The sequence below is a fragment of the Lycium barbarum genome, chromosome 3 (genome assembly GCF_019175385.1).
Source record: "Lycium barbarum isolate Lr01 chromosome 3, ASM1917538v2, whole genome shotgun sequence".
NCBI classification, from domain to species: Eukaryota; Viridiplantae; Streptophyta; class Magnoliopsida; order Solanales; family Solanaceae; genus Lycium; species Lycium barbarum.
In genome coordinates, this window is record NC_083339.1 from 5,918,537 (window position 1) to 5,933,733 (window position 15,197).

The window sequence follows — 15,197 nt, forward strand, 5'->3', positions numbered from 1 at the left end:
AAAAGTTTTGGTCAAACTAAAAGTGCTTATAAGCTAAAAAATAATAAGTTGGGGGAGACCCACTTATGACTTATTGCTTATTTTAGCTTATAAGTACATAACTTATAAGCATTTTTATTTTTATCAAACACACACATAAGCCAAAAAGTGCTTATAAGCTGGTTTGACCAGCAAACCAGCTTATAAGCTTAGCCAAACACCCTCTAAATCCTTAATTTTAAAGATATACGTTAAATAAGGGAATAGAATAATTGCATCCTATTTTTTAGGGGCCTCTTTCCTTAAGTTGGCTACTTAGTGCCAATATATTTAGGGCTAAAATATGCTACCACGTTTTTTATTAAAGTTGTACCAATAATATCTAATAGTTGTATGAAAACGTCAATCCCCTTTGGATGTTACACAAAATAATTGTCTAGAGAAATATTCAGAGAAGAAGAAAGGATGAAAGAATTTTCGATTATGGAAATGCTTAGAAATGGTGTTGCTTATATAGGGCAAAATCTGCAGGGATCATGACGTACCTGGACATATTTTATCTATTATCCATTGAATTTGGACACTTTTATGATAGGTTCAAAAAAATAAACTTGAATTTGACCTCATATATATCTCGCACGCATGTAGGGGGTAAATCTACCCGTTCTGCCTTGTCAGAATATTTCTTATGTGTGCAATATCATTCTTTTTTATTAGCTCTTTACAAGATTAATAAAGCACAATTTAATATAAGGAGAAAAGATTTACCAAATAACCAATATAGCTTTAAGCCATGAGTGTGTGTGTCTAAAAGTAATTGTGTAATCTTGAGGAGCTTCCTCAACCGGCTGCAACAATTTGTATTTCTAATGAACCGAAATCACTATCAATACAATGGCATGCCACCACAAAATGTCTATAATAATTTATTTACTGTTTTTAATTCATATTCAGTATCAATATTCTTCTATTTTTCTAACACATTGAACACATCGAAAAAGGACAGAACAATCAAGAATGAATCGAAGGAGAAATGTGGGAAAGAACAAAGTGGATATCTATATAAAAACACCTGTCCAAATACTAATTCCAGCTCACGTGTTCAGCGCATATTAGCATTGTAAAGACTAAAGAATAAAGTTAGTTGGAAAGTAATTTCTTAGCTAATAAAATTTAGAAAAATTAGATATGATTTTACTTTTTTATTCTACATACTTGTATAAATTCAAATACAACAGAGAAATTTTCCAAACGTCTTTGATCAATTCTAACATGACCTTCCACACAGGTAACAAACAATGGCTATTATCAAGACCAATATAATCAAAGGCAACGAAATCACTAGTACATACATCTTGTAGTTTGATTACTGCAATTTCTGCCTCCTGCATTGACACAAAAATCAATTTATCAACAAATCAATGCCCTTGTAAAATCTAAGGGCATATACAAGAGCAAATATAGTTGGCAAAATTTTACTGGATCATTAAACATTAGCACCTAGTTGGAGCTCCGTCTATTTGTTTTATTTTATAACCATGGTGTTCTGGTCATTTTGCGTGCGCCTTTACTAATTTTACAGGGTACCTCACCTAATATTTTTGTTTTTGCTGAAACTTGAATCCGAGACTTCATAATGAAATTTCATCATCATCACTAGCTGTCACCCAATAACTACAGGTAAAATTAACACAAGCCACTAATTACCACCATCGACACCATTACTAACAATCACCTCCACCATTAACTACTTCTACTATTGGTTGTGACTGCCATTAACCACATCTACTATCAATTATCACCATTAATTATCATTATCAATCACCTTTATCAGCAACTTCTACTATGTATAATTGTAACTGTTTGATCATCACCAACGATCACCTCCACTGCACAAGCATGACCTTTGGCCCATCTATGCACAACCATAGATTATAACCACTCACAAACATCATCGCTAACTAGTACTGTCAGTTGCTATCACCACGAATCTTTTAATGTATTTTATTAACCATATAAATTACAATCATGAATAATATGTTTCACAAATATTTTGTGAATATAGTATTCAATTACTATTTTATTTAAAATATATAAAGATAAATTATACACATTTACTTGCTGACCAAATTAAATTCAAATAGTCTGAATTATCCAGTGTTCAAGATAAGAATACATACCTTGTCGACCAAAACTACTTGTGGAACTTTCTTGTCGACGAAACAAAGCTAAAACTCACATAAACAGAAAGCAAAGAAAAGACTTTGAGAAGTAAATGCTAGAAACTTGCAGAAAGAAAGGAGAATTGAGAGTGATATATGCAATAATGCAATAGAAAAAAAATAAAGAATGAAAAAGACAGTTACACGCTTGGCTCACAACTTTTTACGTGTATATGATGTTAGACCACGATACGCTCAACTTTTTTCTTTTGCTTTAAAGTTTAAATATTCAACATATAAATTTCTTGACTCAGATTAATTAAATTCGAATCGAAGTGACTTATTAAAGAAAATAAAGTACTCTATCAGGAAAGGTTTCATTTTGAGGAAAAAAAAAAAAAAACCTCTATCTAAGGGGGTGAAATATCAACCATTGGATTGCACTCATCATGTTCCGTCCACCAAAAATTGGGACCTCACTAGTTAAGGGTCATTTGGTAGCTCGTTAGAGTTATGTAGGTATTAGTTATTCATGTAGTATTAATTTTCATCTTTTATATCCTACATAGAATAATACATAGATTCCCTCATAATTTATACATGTGTTAGTTATGCGAGTTTGTAAATTGCAAACCAACACTATACCAAGTTTATACATGAATAACAAACCTCATAAAACCAACTAACGAACATGATATTACTTATGCAGGATTTAATATCTGCATAACTCACCTCCTAACCAGCTACCAAGCGACCTCTAATGTGCTTTTGTCTCATGTCCTTCTTCGATCATGGCTTGACATTTTGATGTCCTGAGGAGAGGGACCACACTAATTTATATTGAACTTGATGATTTAATTCTACTAATACTGTAGACATGGATAAATTTAGGATTTTAAATTTATGAATTCTAAAATATAGGACAGAACAATTTCCTAATTATGAAATAGATAATTTGTATATATTGATATATTTTTAAAACAAAAATAAATTACTAAAATTTACCGAACACATAAACTATATTATAAATCTTGCCTCTGCACCCGTAATGATCACAATAAGGGGTCGTTTGGTAGAGTGTATAAGAATAGTACTGAATATTGTGTATTAGTAATGCTAGGATTAGTTATGATGACATTATTTTGTATCGACTGTTCGGTTTGTTTATTAAATGAATAGGGTGCATCAGAATAGGAATAGTACTGGTACTAATCATACATACGTTTACTATATATAAAAAATAGTATTGAATAGGGTGTATAGCTATTACAGATATTAATTATACCTAGATTGAAAATACAAAACAAAAATTAAATAAAATCTAAGCTAATATATTATTTTCTCTAATACTGACCCCTAAGTTCAACTAAAGCGGTAAGGATAACAGATCTTTATTGGAATGCTGATGAATTCACCAAAAAATCCACTTGTAATTACCATATATTGGAATATGGCTGTCCTTGTCCCCCCTATCCCAGTCAATAATTCACACCTTTTGTATTTTCTTCACTTTAGCTTACGTAACATCTTTTTCTTCTAATTCTTCTCATAAGAGAATGATTCATCTTAAATTAGAGAATAAGTAACTTAACAGTGTTCATCTTATATTATGTCTAAGTGTACGATTATAAATTCTAAAAGACTTCGCTTATTTCTTCAACTTCGTGTTGATTCAAACAATATCACATAAATTAAAACTGAGACATGGCAAAGCCGCCTTTGTCCCCAAAAAATATATTTTTACCCTTCGCTGAAAATAACGTTTAGATAGGCAAAAAAGATTATGTATATTATACGTTGAATTCCCCCACCTATTTTGTTGCATACTTATTTATATTTTAACTCCCTTAGTAAAAAATTTAGTTCCGCTACTAATCAGGAAAACATTATTTTACATGCTACTGTAAAACTCCTAGCATCTGTACTTAACTAATAGTCCCATCGCAAAAAGAGGTCCAGATAGCAAGCTTTTGCCTAAAAGTAACTGGCAGTGTCAAATTGCTGTCAGTTCAACATGGCAAGCAAACTACATATGCAGCAACTAATTTTCCCATTACATAAAAAGGTAGCAGTAATATAATAAGCTTTTGATCTTAAAGTAATTCAGCAAAGGCTAAAGTTCAACATGGCACTACAGAAAAAAGGGAGAAAACTGCAAATTTTGCAATAAGATCCTTTACCGCCTTTTAGCCCGTTTCATTTTTCACCGCTACAGTTTTACATTAACCTCGTTACAACATTTTATCCTATGTATACAAGACTGAGGTACAAGGGGAGGGAGCTGGGGGTGAATAAGCTGCAAAGATTCAAATACACATCAGGAAATACAAGGGGAGGTTGTGGGGAAGGGGAGAGACTGAAAATTCATAGCAACTAAGCACAAGTCTTTACCAATGGTGACCGATCACTTGTCAGTTGCTACGAACTCAGAAACAAGATTTACAAACCAAAAGGAGCTGATGAGGGCGACAACGTACTTTTGCGTGGTCCAGCAGCTCCACCCGCTGCCTCCTGGTTTCCTACTGGCTTATTGGATAGTCGACGTTTATAGCGTTTGAGGACAGATGCCAAGTTTTCTTTCCCTTTAGGGAAAGCTACATCTCCTGCTGCAGTGCCTGTTCGTCCCTTTCGACAGGAAATTGCCATCTCCACGTCTTTGATCATGTCTAAGAGCATTGGTGCAGTCGTGCATTTTCCTCGGCCCTGTTTTGCTTGTGGCGGTAAGTTTCCATTTGAAATTGGAGGGGGGCTTGACTTTTGCTGCTGGCGGACAACTGGAATTTGAAGACAAAAACAATGGCTCGTTGGAGAACGGGGCTTCGAAAATGCCAGTTCTATTATGCCCTGAAGTTGGTAAATGATTCATCAGATACATAATAAAACAATCTTACACTGGCAAACTATAGGGGTTGGAGCAAATAACACATATACTAATGTAAAACATTTCCCAAGTGTCGAGACCAACTCAATTAGAGCAGTACCCCATTGTTCCAAGAAAGGACAATGTTAACCAAGAGACCCCTAGAATAAATAGGTTTTTAAGCATAAACATAAGAAATCGCATAGCTACAGAAAAAACTTGATCAAAATTTCATTACATGGAGAATAATGCTTTTACCACTTGTTTAACCCCACCTTAAAAACAAACGTGGAAAGACCAGGAAAGTCGCTATAATGTCTTTTTCGGCACGGTAACAAGGTCCAACGATGAATCTAACATAAAATACGGTTAGTGTGCCTTAGCGACGCGATATAAGCTTTAAAGAGGGTTCTCATGAAGGGTTGCAGAAGTGAAAGATCTCTACCACACAAAGGTAGGGATAAGGTCTGCGTACATCCTACCCTCTCTAGACCCCACTTGTGGGATTGCACTTGGTATGTTGTTGTTCTCATGAAGGGTTGCAGGCTAACACCAAAAAGCATGCTTCATGATGCTCAAAATTGGCTTTTCAATATAAAAATATTGAAAGAATCAAAGAAATAGAAATCTAATCCACTTGACTGGATAATAGTTACTAACAGTAGAAGTATTATTAAAATGAGAATGGAAATTTAAAAACATGAAACAGAAGAACTAATGAAAAAAAAGCTAGATATGATATGAGGGTTTACCTGAAGACGATTGAGAACATAGGTATATTTGCCCCACAGCTCTGGCCTACTTTCCATAAGTGAAAGCTCGAGAATTCTGTGAATGCACCATACACCGAAGCTTGCAATCAGATCTACTTTCCAAACACAACCTTCTCCACAGTGAGGAACTGACATCACCAAGAACTTGGTGTAATCCATCTCTTCAGGTTTTGAGGCAGAACCAGGTTTCCTGTTGGAAGAGAATTGTGATTCACCACTGTTGGTCAATCTACTAATCTCCCTAGTTTCAGCTTCATATAGAAATCTCTCTCTTGCAGCAATCCGATCTATAAGATCCTCATCAGCCCCATCATCTTGCCTAAATAACCACTCAGATCCTTCCAGTTTCAAAAGTTTCACAATACAACTTCTGAATGACTGAAGTAGCTTAGCTTCCAAATCCACCGTAGACGTGCTCTCCTGAGCGGACGAATTCTGCATGGCTCCCTGATCGCCGCTAGCAATATCTGGCTTACCAGCTACCCCAAATTGCTCAAAAGGCTGTCTAGACCATAGGGATCCAGATCCCATCCCTGGATTCGAGCTGTACTGCAAGGAGAACGCATCTCTACAGACTTTAGGAGAATGTTCGTACCTCTGGTGACCACCACCTGTCCTTAGTGAACCACTCATATAGGCTTGTTCGTAAGTAGATCGACCAATAGATTGTCCATATCCCATGGAATTGTTGTACCATTGAGCTCTCCCGTCTGTGAGTGAAGAATCTTGGCGAGGAACATAGCGGCCTGAGATATCAGGCAAGCTGTAATACTTTTTCGAGTTGGCTGAGCCAGCTAAGCTCTCGGCGTTTTCGGTAGAGCTAAGATCGGTGGTAGAAGTGTTAACGGGCTGCTGCATGGAATTATTTCGGGCTACAGGGACATTTCCAAAACCAGGTGGTGCTCGACTACTCACTCCACTCTGAGGTTTTTGCCCCAAAGAACGAGCGAACGGTTCGGCATAGTTTGATGACGACAGTGATGATACAGAACGAGGAGATGGTGACTCCATTTGTTGCCCGTTTAAATAATCAGATCCTCTTTCTTTCGCAATTTGATTAAGGTAAGCAGTAATCTGATATCCATGCACAGTAGCAGGCTGCTGATCATAGCCAGCAGATGTCGCTGGAATCCGCATACTGGAATAGCGCCTCTCACCTGAGTCAAGTATGTTGCTGTTGGAACTTTGTTGCACATAAGCATCTAATAATTTCATATGGCTAGACCACATCGAACCTGGCTCCTTTGGGACTCTATTAGCAGAGTCCACAATGCCTGATGCAAATTGCTGCTGCTTGGGAGAGTACATATTCGAGTTGATCAGAGACTCCGGTACTCTTGCACTCCCAGATGGAATATACGCACTGCTTTCTACTTTTAATGATGAAGGGGAAGGTTTTGGATTCATCTTTGAATCCAGACCAAGTATTATATCCAGTTTCTTGAACTTGGCTTCTTGTGTGGCCGCGCCATGGTAATCAAAAAGCTGCCCCCAAAACTCATTTAGAACTTCTGTTAACTGCCTCCTAGCTGCACGACCAAGACCTGCTAATCTTGATAAACTTCCCGTACCACTCCCTGTGTCCTCTGTTTTGCCACCAAGACTCTTGTATGACCCCGGACCATCAGAAATAAAAGATTGAGCGTTCTCAGATACTCCTTTAGTTGCCTCTTCAGGCCCCTCCCACGAATCTCCATCATCCCTGTCATTTTCCATCTCCCCTTCAATTCTGAGTGTCTTCTCTACGACATCCACAGATTCAGTAGTGACGACACTGGTATCCACAGATTCAACATCAGACACCTCACTACCAACACTTTTTGCTGCGGAAGATATCTCAGGATGACTGACAGCAGGAGCTGAAAATGTCGTTTCAGATTTGCTCTCGTCAATGGTAGCCAAATGATGGACCTTCTCAAAATCCAAGAGTGATTCGGGCAAGATTTGATCAAGATCTGAAGTTGATAAATCTGGATCGCATTTTTCGACATGAAATGTACCTTCTTGCTTTTGGAAGGACCTTTCTAGACCAAAGTTAGTATTACTCGCATCAAGTTGGTTACACTCGGGATATGACTCGGGCATAGGCATTTGCAAAAATGCCTGAGCATCGAACCTGGAACTTGCAGATTTCAGCGGAGTAACTGCTAACCACAGCATCAGACAAAGAGATAAAGAAGCTACAGTGAGGAGAAAAACATATGGAGTAGACACGCTACTCCCAATACCATTCCACTTCAAATTATTAACCCAATCACTATTCCCAAATATCATCTCTATGACAAATATAATCTTCAGGCCAAGTAAGCCGATAAATGTGCCAAGAGATAAGAACTCCATTAACTGAGAAATTTTGTGGATGCCCATTATTGATCGGGAAGAAGCAACTCTGAACAGGGGTATGACAGAAGACGGAAGCACAAGAGCAACCACAACCTGTGTGAATATTAGTAACTGATATACGCCTTCAGCTCCTGAATTCCATACACAATAAAGGGCTGGAACAATAGAAATAACTCTGATTGTCACATGATGAAGCCAGCCCGGGATGTCCATTCCAAATAAGTCATGCACAACAGCTTGTCTACCAAGATCACAAGTTAGTGGTGTAACTTGATTGGAAATAAATGTAACCAGCATTATGGTGAATGGTGCTACTGAACTTCTGAACACCTGTGTCAATTATTTAAAAAGATATCGTTAACATCTCTAAATCAAAGTCAATAACCGTCTTTTGCTGTTTGAATCCAACCTGATTGAGCAATGATAATGCGTCCTGAAATGTCAGCAGCAAAAGTCCAGTACTGTAAGACACATTGGCTGCTGAATTCATCACGGCATAGTTGACAAGGAAAATGCCACTGAATACGAAAACAATGGCAAAAAAATGGTCCTGACACAGAGCTCCCCTGGAAAGTTCTGTTGATTCCTTACCTTGCTGCAAAAAAGAATTTATATAGAGGTAAACATGAGAGAGTCTAGTATTGATCTTACCAACACAAGTAGCTAGGAGTCAAAAAACCAAAATGATGTCGAGTTAAGAACTATTTCTAAGCTGTGATAATGACTGAGACTAATGAAAACCATACAATAACATGAAACATGGGAAGTTCTAAATATCTTTCTCAACATCCAAAAAGAAATGTATTAAAACATGGAAGTAATGTAGCTGCACCAAAAATACCACATGCACCGGTAATGTCAAAGACGCATTATTTTTTTCACAAGGGATGTCGAAGACACATCATTGAGCATTAAGCATGTCTGAACATATTTCACATTTTTAGACTGTTGGAATCATGCCTATGTACCTTGCCCTGGGAATATTGGATCTTACGGCTCTTGGGCTACACATATATAATACAGATAGACTTGGTACACATGGGAAAAAAGCAACGCAAGGTCATTTCCAACGTGCACTATGACCTTATCACTTCCCCAACCCCACCCAAAAGGGAAAAAAAGGGGAGAAAAACTCTTTTGTTGTATTTTGGTTTCCTTTTCCTGAAGAAATAAACTCATCAACCATAAACGTTATGATCCCTGGCATAAAAAGCTTAACAATAATACAGATAGACTTGGTACACATGGAAAAAAAGCAACGCAAGGTCATTTCCAACGTGCACTATGACCTTATCACTTCCCCAACCCCACCCAAAAGGTAAAAAAGGGGCGAAAAACTCTCTTGTTGTATTTTGGTTTCCTTTTCCTGAAGAAATAAACTCATCAACCATAAATGTTATGATCCCTGGCATAAAAAGCTTAACAATAATAGAGGCTTCAGAAACATGGATTGCTTCAACAGATCTCTTCAAAAGAATCAATCTAAGCAACTGAATTGATCATGGTCCAGCCATCTTAAATCCCAAGGATGAGCAGTAAGTTTGGGAATCATAACCGACAACCACAAGATAGAAGCAAACACAGAATCCACATGTTCAACATCAGTAAACAAATCATACATGCCAAATTCTTTACTCAGGGGCTAGAGTTCTCCAGTTTGTTGGGTAAAAGATTTATCAAGGCCCAATCTCGAATACCAATAGTTATCTTAACAATTGAAGTCCAAGTTACATATTTTTTTATTTTTTTATGTTACAGACGTATGAGCATGCCACTGGCACTCAACAATGCACACCTCTATTCTGCAAGTGCAGATTATTTTTTTATATATACACACGCACATATATAAAAAAAGACAAATAGAGAGAGAGAGAGAGAGAAGCGACACCTGTACAATAGAAGAATGGAGGTAAAAATTGTGAGGCATAATACTTGCTCCAAGAAGACTCATCAACACAAATGCACTCTCTCCACTGAACTTATTCAGCATCCCACCGATGGAGAATGGAGTTTCAGGTTGACTTATGACCACTCCAAAAACATAAGAGAGCAGTACAGAGCTAACCCAACCAATACATAAGAATTTCGCACTGCCATTGTCCTAGACATAGTATTTTGACGTCATTATCATTTATGAGATACTAGAACTACAAGACAAGAATCCAAGAAAGTCAACGAGGATAGTTAGTAGTAAGACTTACGACGAGAGAAGAGAGCAGTGGAAAAAAAAGGGCACCAGTTGCAGCCAGAAAAACACAGCTAAACAGGTCAATTCCAAACACAACATTAAGCCCATGTGCAGTGCCCAAAACCTATTATCAGAATCAAGTGGTTGTAGGTTAATGTGCTAGGAAAGGCCATAATCTCAAAAGAAACCCAGAGTGTACACAAAATGAAATAGTGAAACTACCAATGTGAGGTCCAGAGCAATCAGCGAAACCTCAGCTTGAATTCCTAGGAATATGCATGTAACTTTGTCATATTCTTCACTGCAAATCTTTGATAACATCAAGGACAACAGAGTTATTATACATCATTGGTTACACAAGATACAAGCTAACAATTTAAACAGAAGATAAAAGGTAAACAAAATTGCAAGTTTGTTACAGGCATTCTTCTTAATCAGTGTGTTGAAAAATGGAAGGAGGACGAACTGAATAGCTAGAGTTGCCAAAGGAATGAACCGAAAACTGGTCAACTCACATGCTCATTCCAGTAGTCTCCACTCAATAGTGTTAGCCAACTTATAAGACACTACCGCAGAGTGGAGCTTGTTATCATGGCATTATCTTTTTCACACAAGGATTCTACTGTATTGTATATATAACTTCTGATATCAGCTGTAAAATATTCTCCGCGGGTTAACGACCTATGAAAGGGCTCAGAATTTGTCCCCTAAGAAAACACTAAGAGTGTGTTCGGTATAGAGGACCAATTTTCCCATGTTCGGTTAGTCAAAAATCTTGGAAAACAAATTACTTAAAAATGAGGAAACTGACTTCCCTAGTAGAAGTAGGGAAAACAAGTTCCACAAGTGGCATTCCGCATTGATTGTGTCCTCCCCACCCTCCAACACACCTCATCTTTAACCCCCACCTCCGTAGCCCCCATCCCCAACAACCCACACCCCTACCCCCACCCCCACCTCCCATAGTATTCGTCTAGATTATATACAAATGTTTTTAGGATACTCCCTCCGTCCCAATTTATGTGATACTTTTCACTTTTAGCTAAATTTTGAAGCTAAATTGGATTAGATTAACTCAATATTTTAAGATTAAAATTTCTAAATTTAAAAACTACATGAACAGGTAAAAGTTGCAACTTTTCTCACATCAATTTGGTGAAAAATTACATCTTAAAATGTTGGTTAAAGTTCATGCAGTTTGAATCTCAGAAAGTATTACATAAATTGGGACAGAGGGAGTAATATTTTTTTGCTTACGTACACGAACACAAGAAAATAAGTAAGAAATCCACATATTTTCCTGAAACTGTTTTCTAAGAAAACATTCTCCTTCATACCAAACACACCCTAGATGTCCATACACAGAAACAAGACGCAATTCTTGATCATGTTTCAAGACTACTCTGTCCTTGCTAGGGGTGTTCTAAATGGAACATACAAGAGCAGGAGAATCAACATCCATGCATGTTCGACTTCACTAAGATCCATCACTACTTAGATACTGCAATCAAAAGTTAAAAAATCCAATGAAAGAACAGAACACTACCTGCGCGAGATCTCGGTCTGTAACCAAGGCTATACAAGCAGACAGATACTGGCACAGAATGGCAGCAAAATTGAACAAGAGTACTAGCATGATCAAATCAAACCCGAATCGGGCTCCTCCATCAACCATTGCAGACCATTTCCCAGGATCAACATAGCCAACTGTAATCAGCAGCATCGGCACAGAAGCAGAAAGTATCCGTTGAATCATGCTGGACTGCTGCCTATAATCTATAGTCCGAGTTTCAGATTCCATAATTTTATTCAGTCAACTAGCACAACCACATTACTAAGCAACCTATTTGAAATGAACAAGCTCAATAATTACAATGCCAATCAGTGAAGCTCCTCCCACACAGCCGGATAAAGCCGGATACCTAACCCCTCGTAATCTCTGGAGAACTGCAAGCAAGTTAGCACCCGAAAGCAATGGACACAAAAAAGCTGACAAGTGCACTTTATTATGCTGATGGTCTTTTCAAGCTGCTAAATCAACCAACTCCAAACAAAAATTCGACAAGTGCGCCTTATAACGATGATACTCTTTTCGAGCTGCTAAATACACCACAGTAAATGCTTTCGCATCCGCTAACAACCCGATTGCCTATTCTGATTTCTGAAAGAGTTGAATACCAAAACTTCAGGCAAATGTCCAAAATTTATAGATACAAAAAAAACTAGGCAACCATGAGAATCAGACACTAAACACAGCTGGAGAAAGCAACAATAATCGAATTAAAACAGTATATATGTTAATACCAGTTAGAAGACAAAAATGCTGAAGTGAATAAACTACCAAACAGAACAAAATTGGATCTTTCACAACCTAATACATATCATCAATACATCAACACTGTCCTGTAGTGCAAGAAACATGGATCACCTAAAAAATGGCCAAAAAAAAAGAAAAAAGAAAAAAGAAACCTTCACTGAGATCATAACCAACCCAACAGGCCAACATTACTAATATATCTCAAAAAATAAAGAAAACTTAATTAGAAGTAAACAAAAGTCAACTTGCCCAAAAAAAAGGGAAGCAAATGTACAAGTTACAGCCTGGCATCTTAAAGCTAATCATGCTTGTTTAACAAAAATCTCCTGCATTTTCACATACAAGTTTTAAAATAAAATTAAAAACAAAATAAAAAACTTCATTTTGACTTCAAAAGTAATACTTTTCAAGAAAAGAAAGAGAAGTACAAATGAAACACCTTCTCCTCTACAACCATCCAGATCTTCATTACACAAACAAAAACAAAAACAAAAACAAAACCATCAAATTAACCTTTAAAAAAAACCCTAAAACAAGACTTTTTGTGACAAACCATTTCAAGAAATCAAAACAATAAGCTAAAAACACAGATTTTTTTTTTCCAAGATCTGAAATAAACTTGACCTATAAAGACCAAATTTTTTTTTCAAGATTTCAAAACAGATAATCCCTATGCATAAAACTAAACATACCCATAACTGAAAAATAAAGAAATAATAATATATAACATACATGTCATAAAAAATATAGACAAGTGGCTATAGACCATTAGGGTTATCCATTTTTTTTTCCTATACCTTGTAAAATAGTTTCCTTCTTTGTTCTTGTTCTCTATATATATTTCAGTGCACAGAGTTCAGATCAGAGGCTTTTAAAGAAGCACCAATATCTATATATATACTAAAAAAGAAACCCCTAGTGATATAGATAGAACAAAGATAAAAAAGGAACCTGTATCTACATAATACATATCCTAGAGAGATGGGGAGTTATTGTATGTGAGCTGTGAAGACTGAGAAAGAGAATATATATATATAAATATTTATACAATATATATGTATATATATTAAGCTGATGGAGGGGGGTGGATTAGGGGTGGGGTGGGGTTCTTAAAGCTATCTTGAAGAGAGAAAAGTTGAGGGGGTTTCACTTCACTAATGTGAGTCAAAAGCTATAGGGAGATTGATAGAGAGAGAAAAGTGAAATAAAAAGATAATTTCATTTTCTTTATTATTATCTTTTGTCTTTGTAATTACTTTTCAAGTACTTTCTATAGTTTTTTTTTTCTTATTTGATTGATGAAATTAATAGTGCTTAGCTCTTGGTCCTTTTTTGTTTTCTAAAGATGCACGTTGTGACGTGATCTTACATTAGTAGGGTACAGAGGTCGCAGATTAGAATAGAAGATTAACGGATAATTGAGCAATGTCTCATTTTTCTGTTGAGTAGATTTGGTGGTAGTCTGGAACACGGTGTCTGTCGTAGTCCCAGCGTTATTTTTGTAGGTTCTTGCTTTTTGATTATTATTATTTATTGTGTTTCATGTGTCGCACTATTTCGCTGTTGCTATTGTTTCTTTTCTGAATGATCTTTACTGCATCTTTTCTTTTTTCATAATTGTTTTGATTTGCTGCATTTGAGTCGAGGGTCTTTCGGACACAACTTCTCTACCTCCACGAGATAGGAGTATAGTTTGCATACCCTTTTACTCCACTTACGAAATTTTATTGGTATATTGTTGAGTTATGAAAGCAAGTCAATGAATTTGGGAGATATTAAGGCGTCTTTTGTTTCTATAAAATGAATTTATGAAAGCAAGTCAATGAATTTGGGAGATATTAAGGCGTCATTTGTTTCTATAAAATGAATGTCCTAATCTTAATTATTTAAATCTCAGTCATTAAGTTGTTTGGTTTTTTATGTTTGAATCTCAATCATTTAAGTAATGGGTTTGAATAGAATTAAATGATTAAGATATGTAACAAAGTCTTAATATTATTAAGACGTTTATTTAAGAATTTCTACAAAGATTATAATTCACCAATTTCATCCATTTACTGCTACCTCTGCCATTGCCAACCACCATTTTTGCTGCCAACCATTATCAACTCTGCCACCTACCACCGCTGCCAACCACTACAATAGTCGCCAACATCACTTGTCATCATTTACAATCATCACCACCGACCACCTGACAACAAAATCCATAAATTGCTACCGATAATCACGACCATCAGCCCCTAATGCAATGTACGTGATTTTGTAAGGATTTGTTCAGATAATTCCTATCATTCGAACAAAACTGTCCCAATTTAACTAAAGAATCATATGTGAACTAGGTCATAATATACATTCTTGAAGAAAATGATTATTTATTTCTATAAATATGACTTGTCGATATTGGTCACGGCCAATCTCATTCTCTTTTAGATTATAATTACTCTTAGTGGAAAGTTTTTCTTATTTATCTTCGAGTATCCTTTCTCTATGTTTATAACAGATGAAAAATTCTACTTATTTCTCTCCACACTGAGTATCATTTTCTATATATAACTTAAAGATTTAATTCAATTTA

At 36.3% G+C, this 15,197-nt stretch overlaps 1 protein-coding gene across 2 annotated transcripts; it reads right to left on the reverse strand.

Annotated features, from left to right (window-relative positions):
• Positions 1 to 1,161: 1,161 nt before the first annotated feature.
• On the reverse strand, positions 1,162 to 13,725 carry LOC132630041 (ethylene-insensitive protein 2.2). 2 transcript variants are annotated; one of them, XM_060345559.1, is made up of 9 exons: positions 13,574 to 13,725; positions 11,852 to 12,466; positions 10,528 to 10,614; positions 10,319 to 10,429; positions 10,006 to 10,218; positions 8,527 to 8,712; positions 5,754 to 8,447; positions 2,160 to 4,985; positions 1,162 to 1,364 (listed from the first exon to the last, which is right to left on the reverse strand). In XM_060345559.1, exons 2-8 carry the CDS (start codon positions 12,104 to 12,106, stop codon positions 4,581 to 4,583), a joined length of 3,951 nt encoding a protein of 1,316 aa, XP_060201542.1. In that variant the 5' UTR covers positions 12,107 to 12,466; positions 13,574 to 13,725; the 3' UTR covers positions 1,162 to 1,364; positions 2,160 to 4,580. The 2 variants fall into 2 exon arrangements, with proteins under 2 accessions (XP_060201542.1, XP_060201541.1); XM_060345558.1 differs by having other exon boundaries at positions 13,420 to 13,644.
• Between the last annotated feature and the right edge of the window lie 1,472 nt (positions 13,726 to 15,197).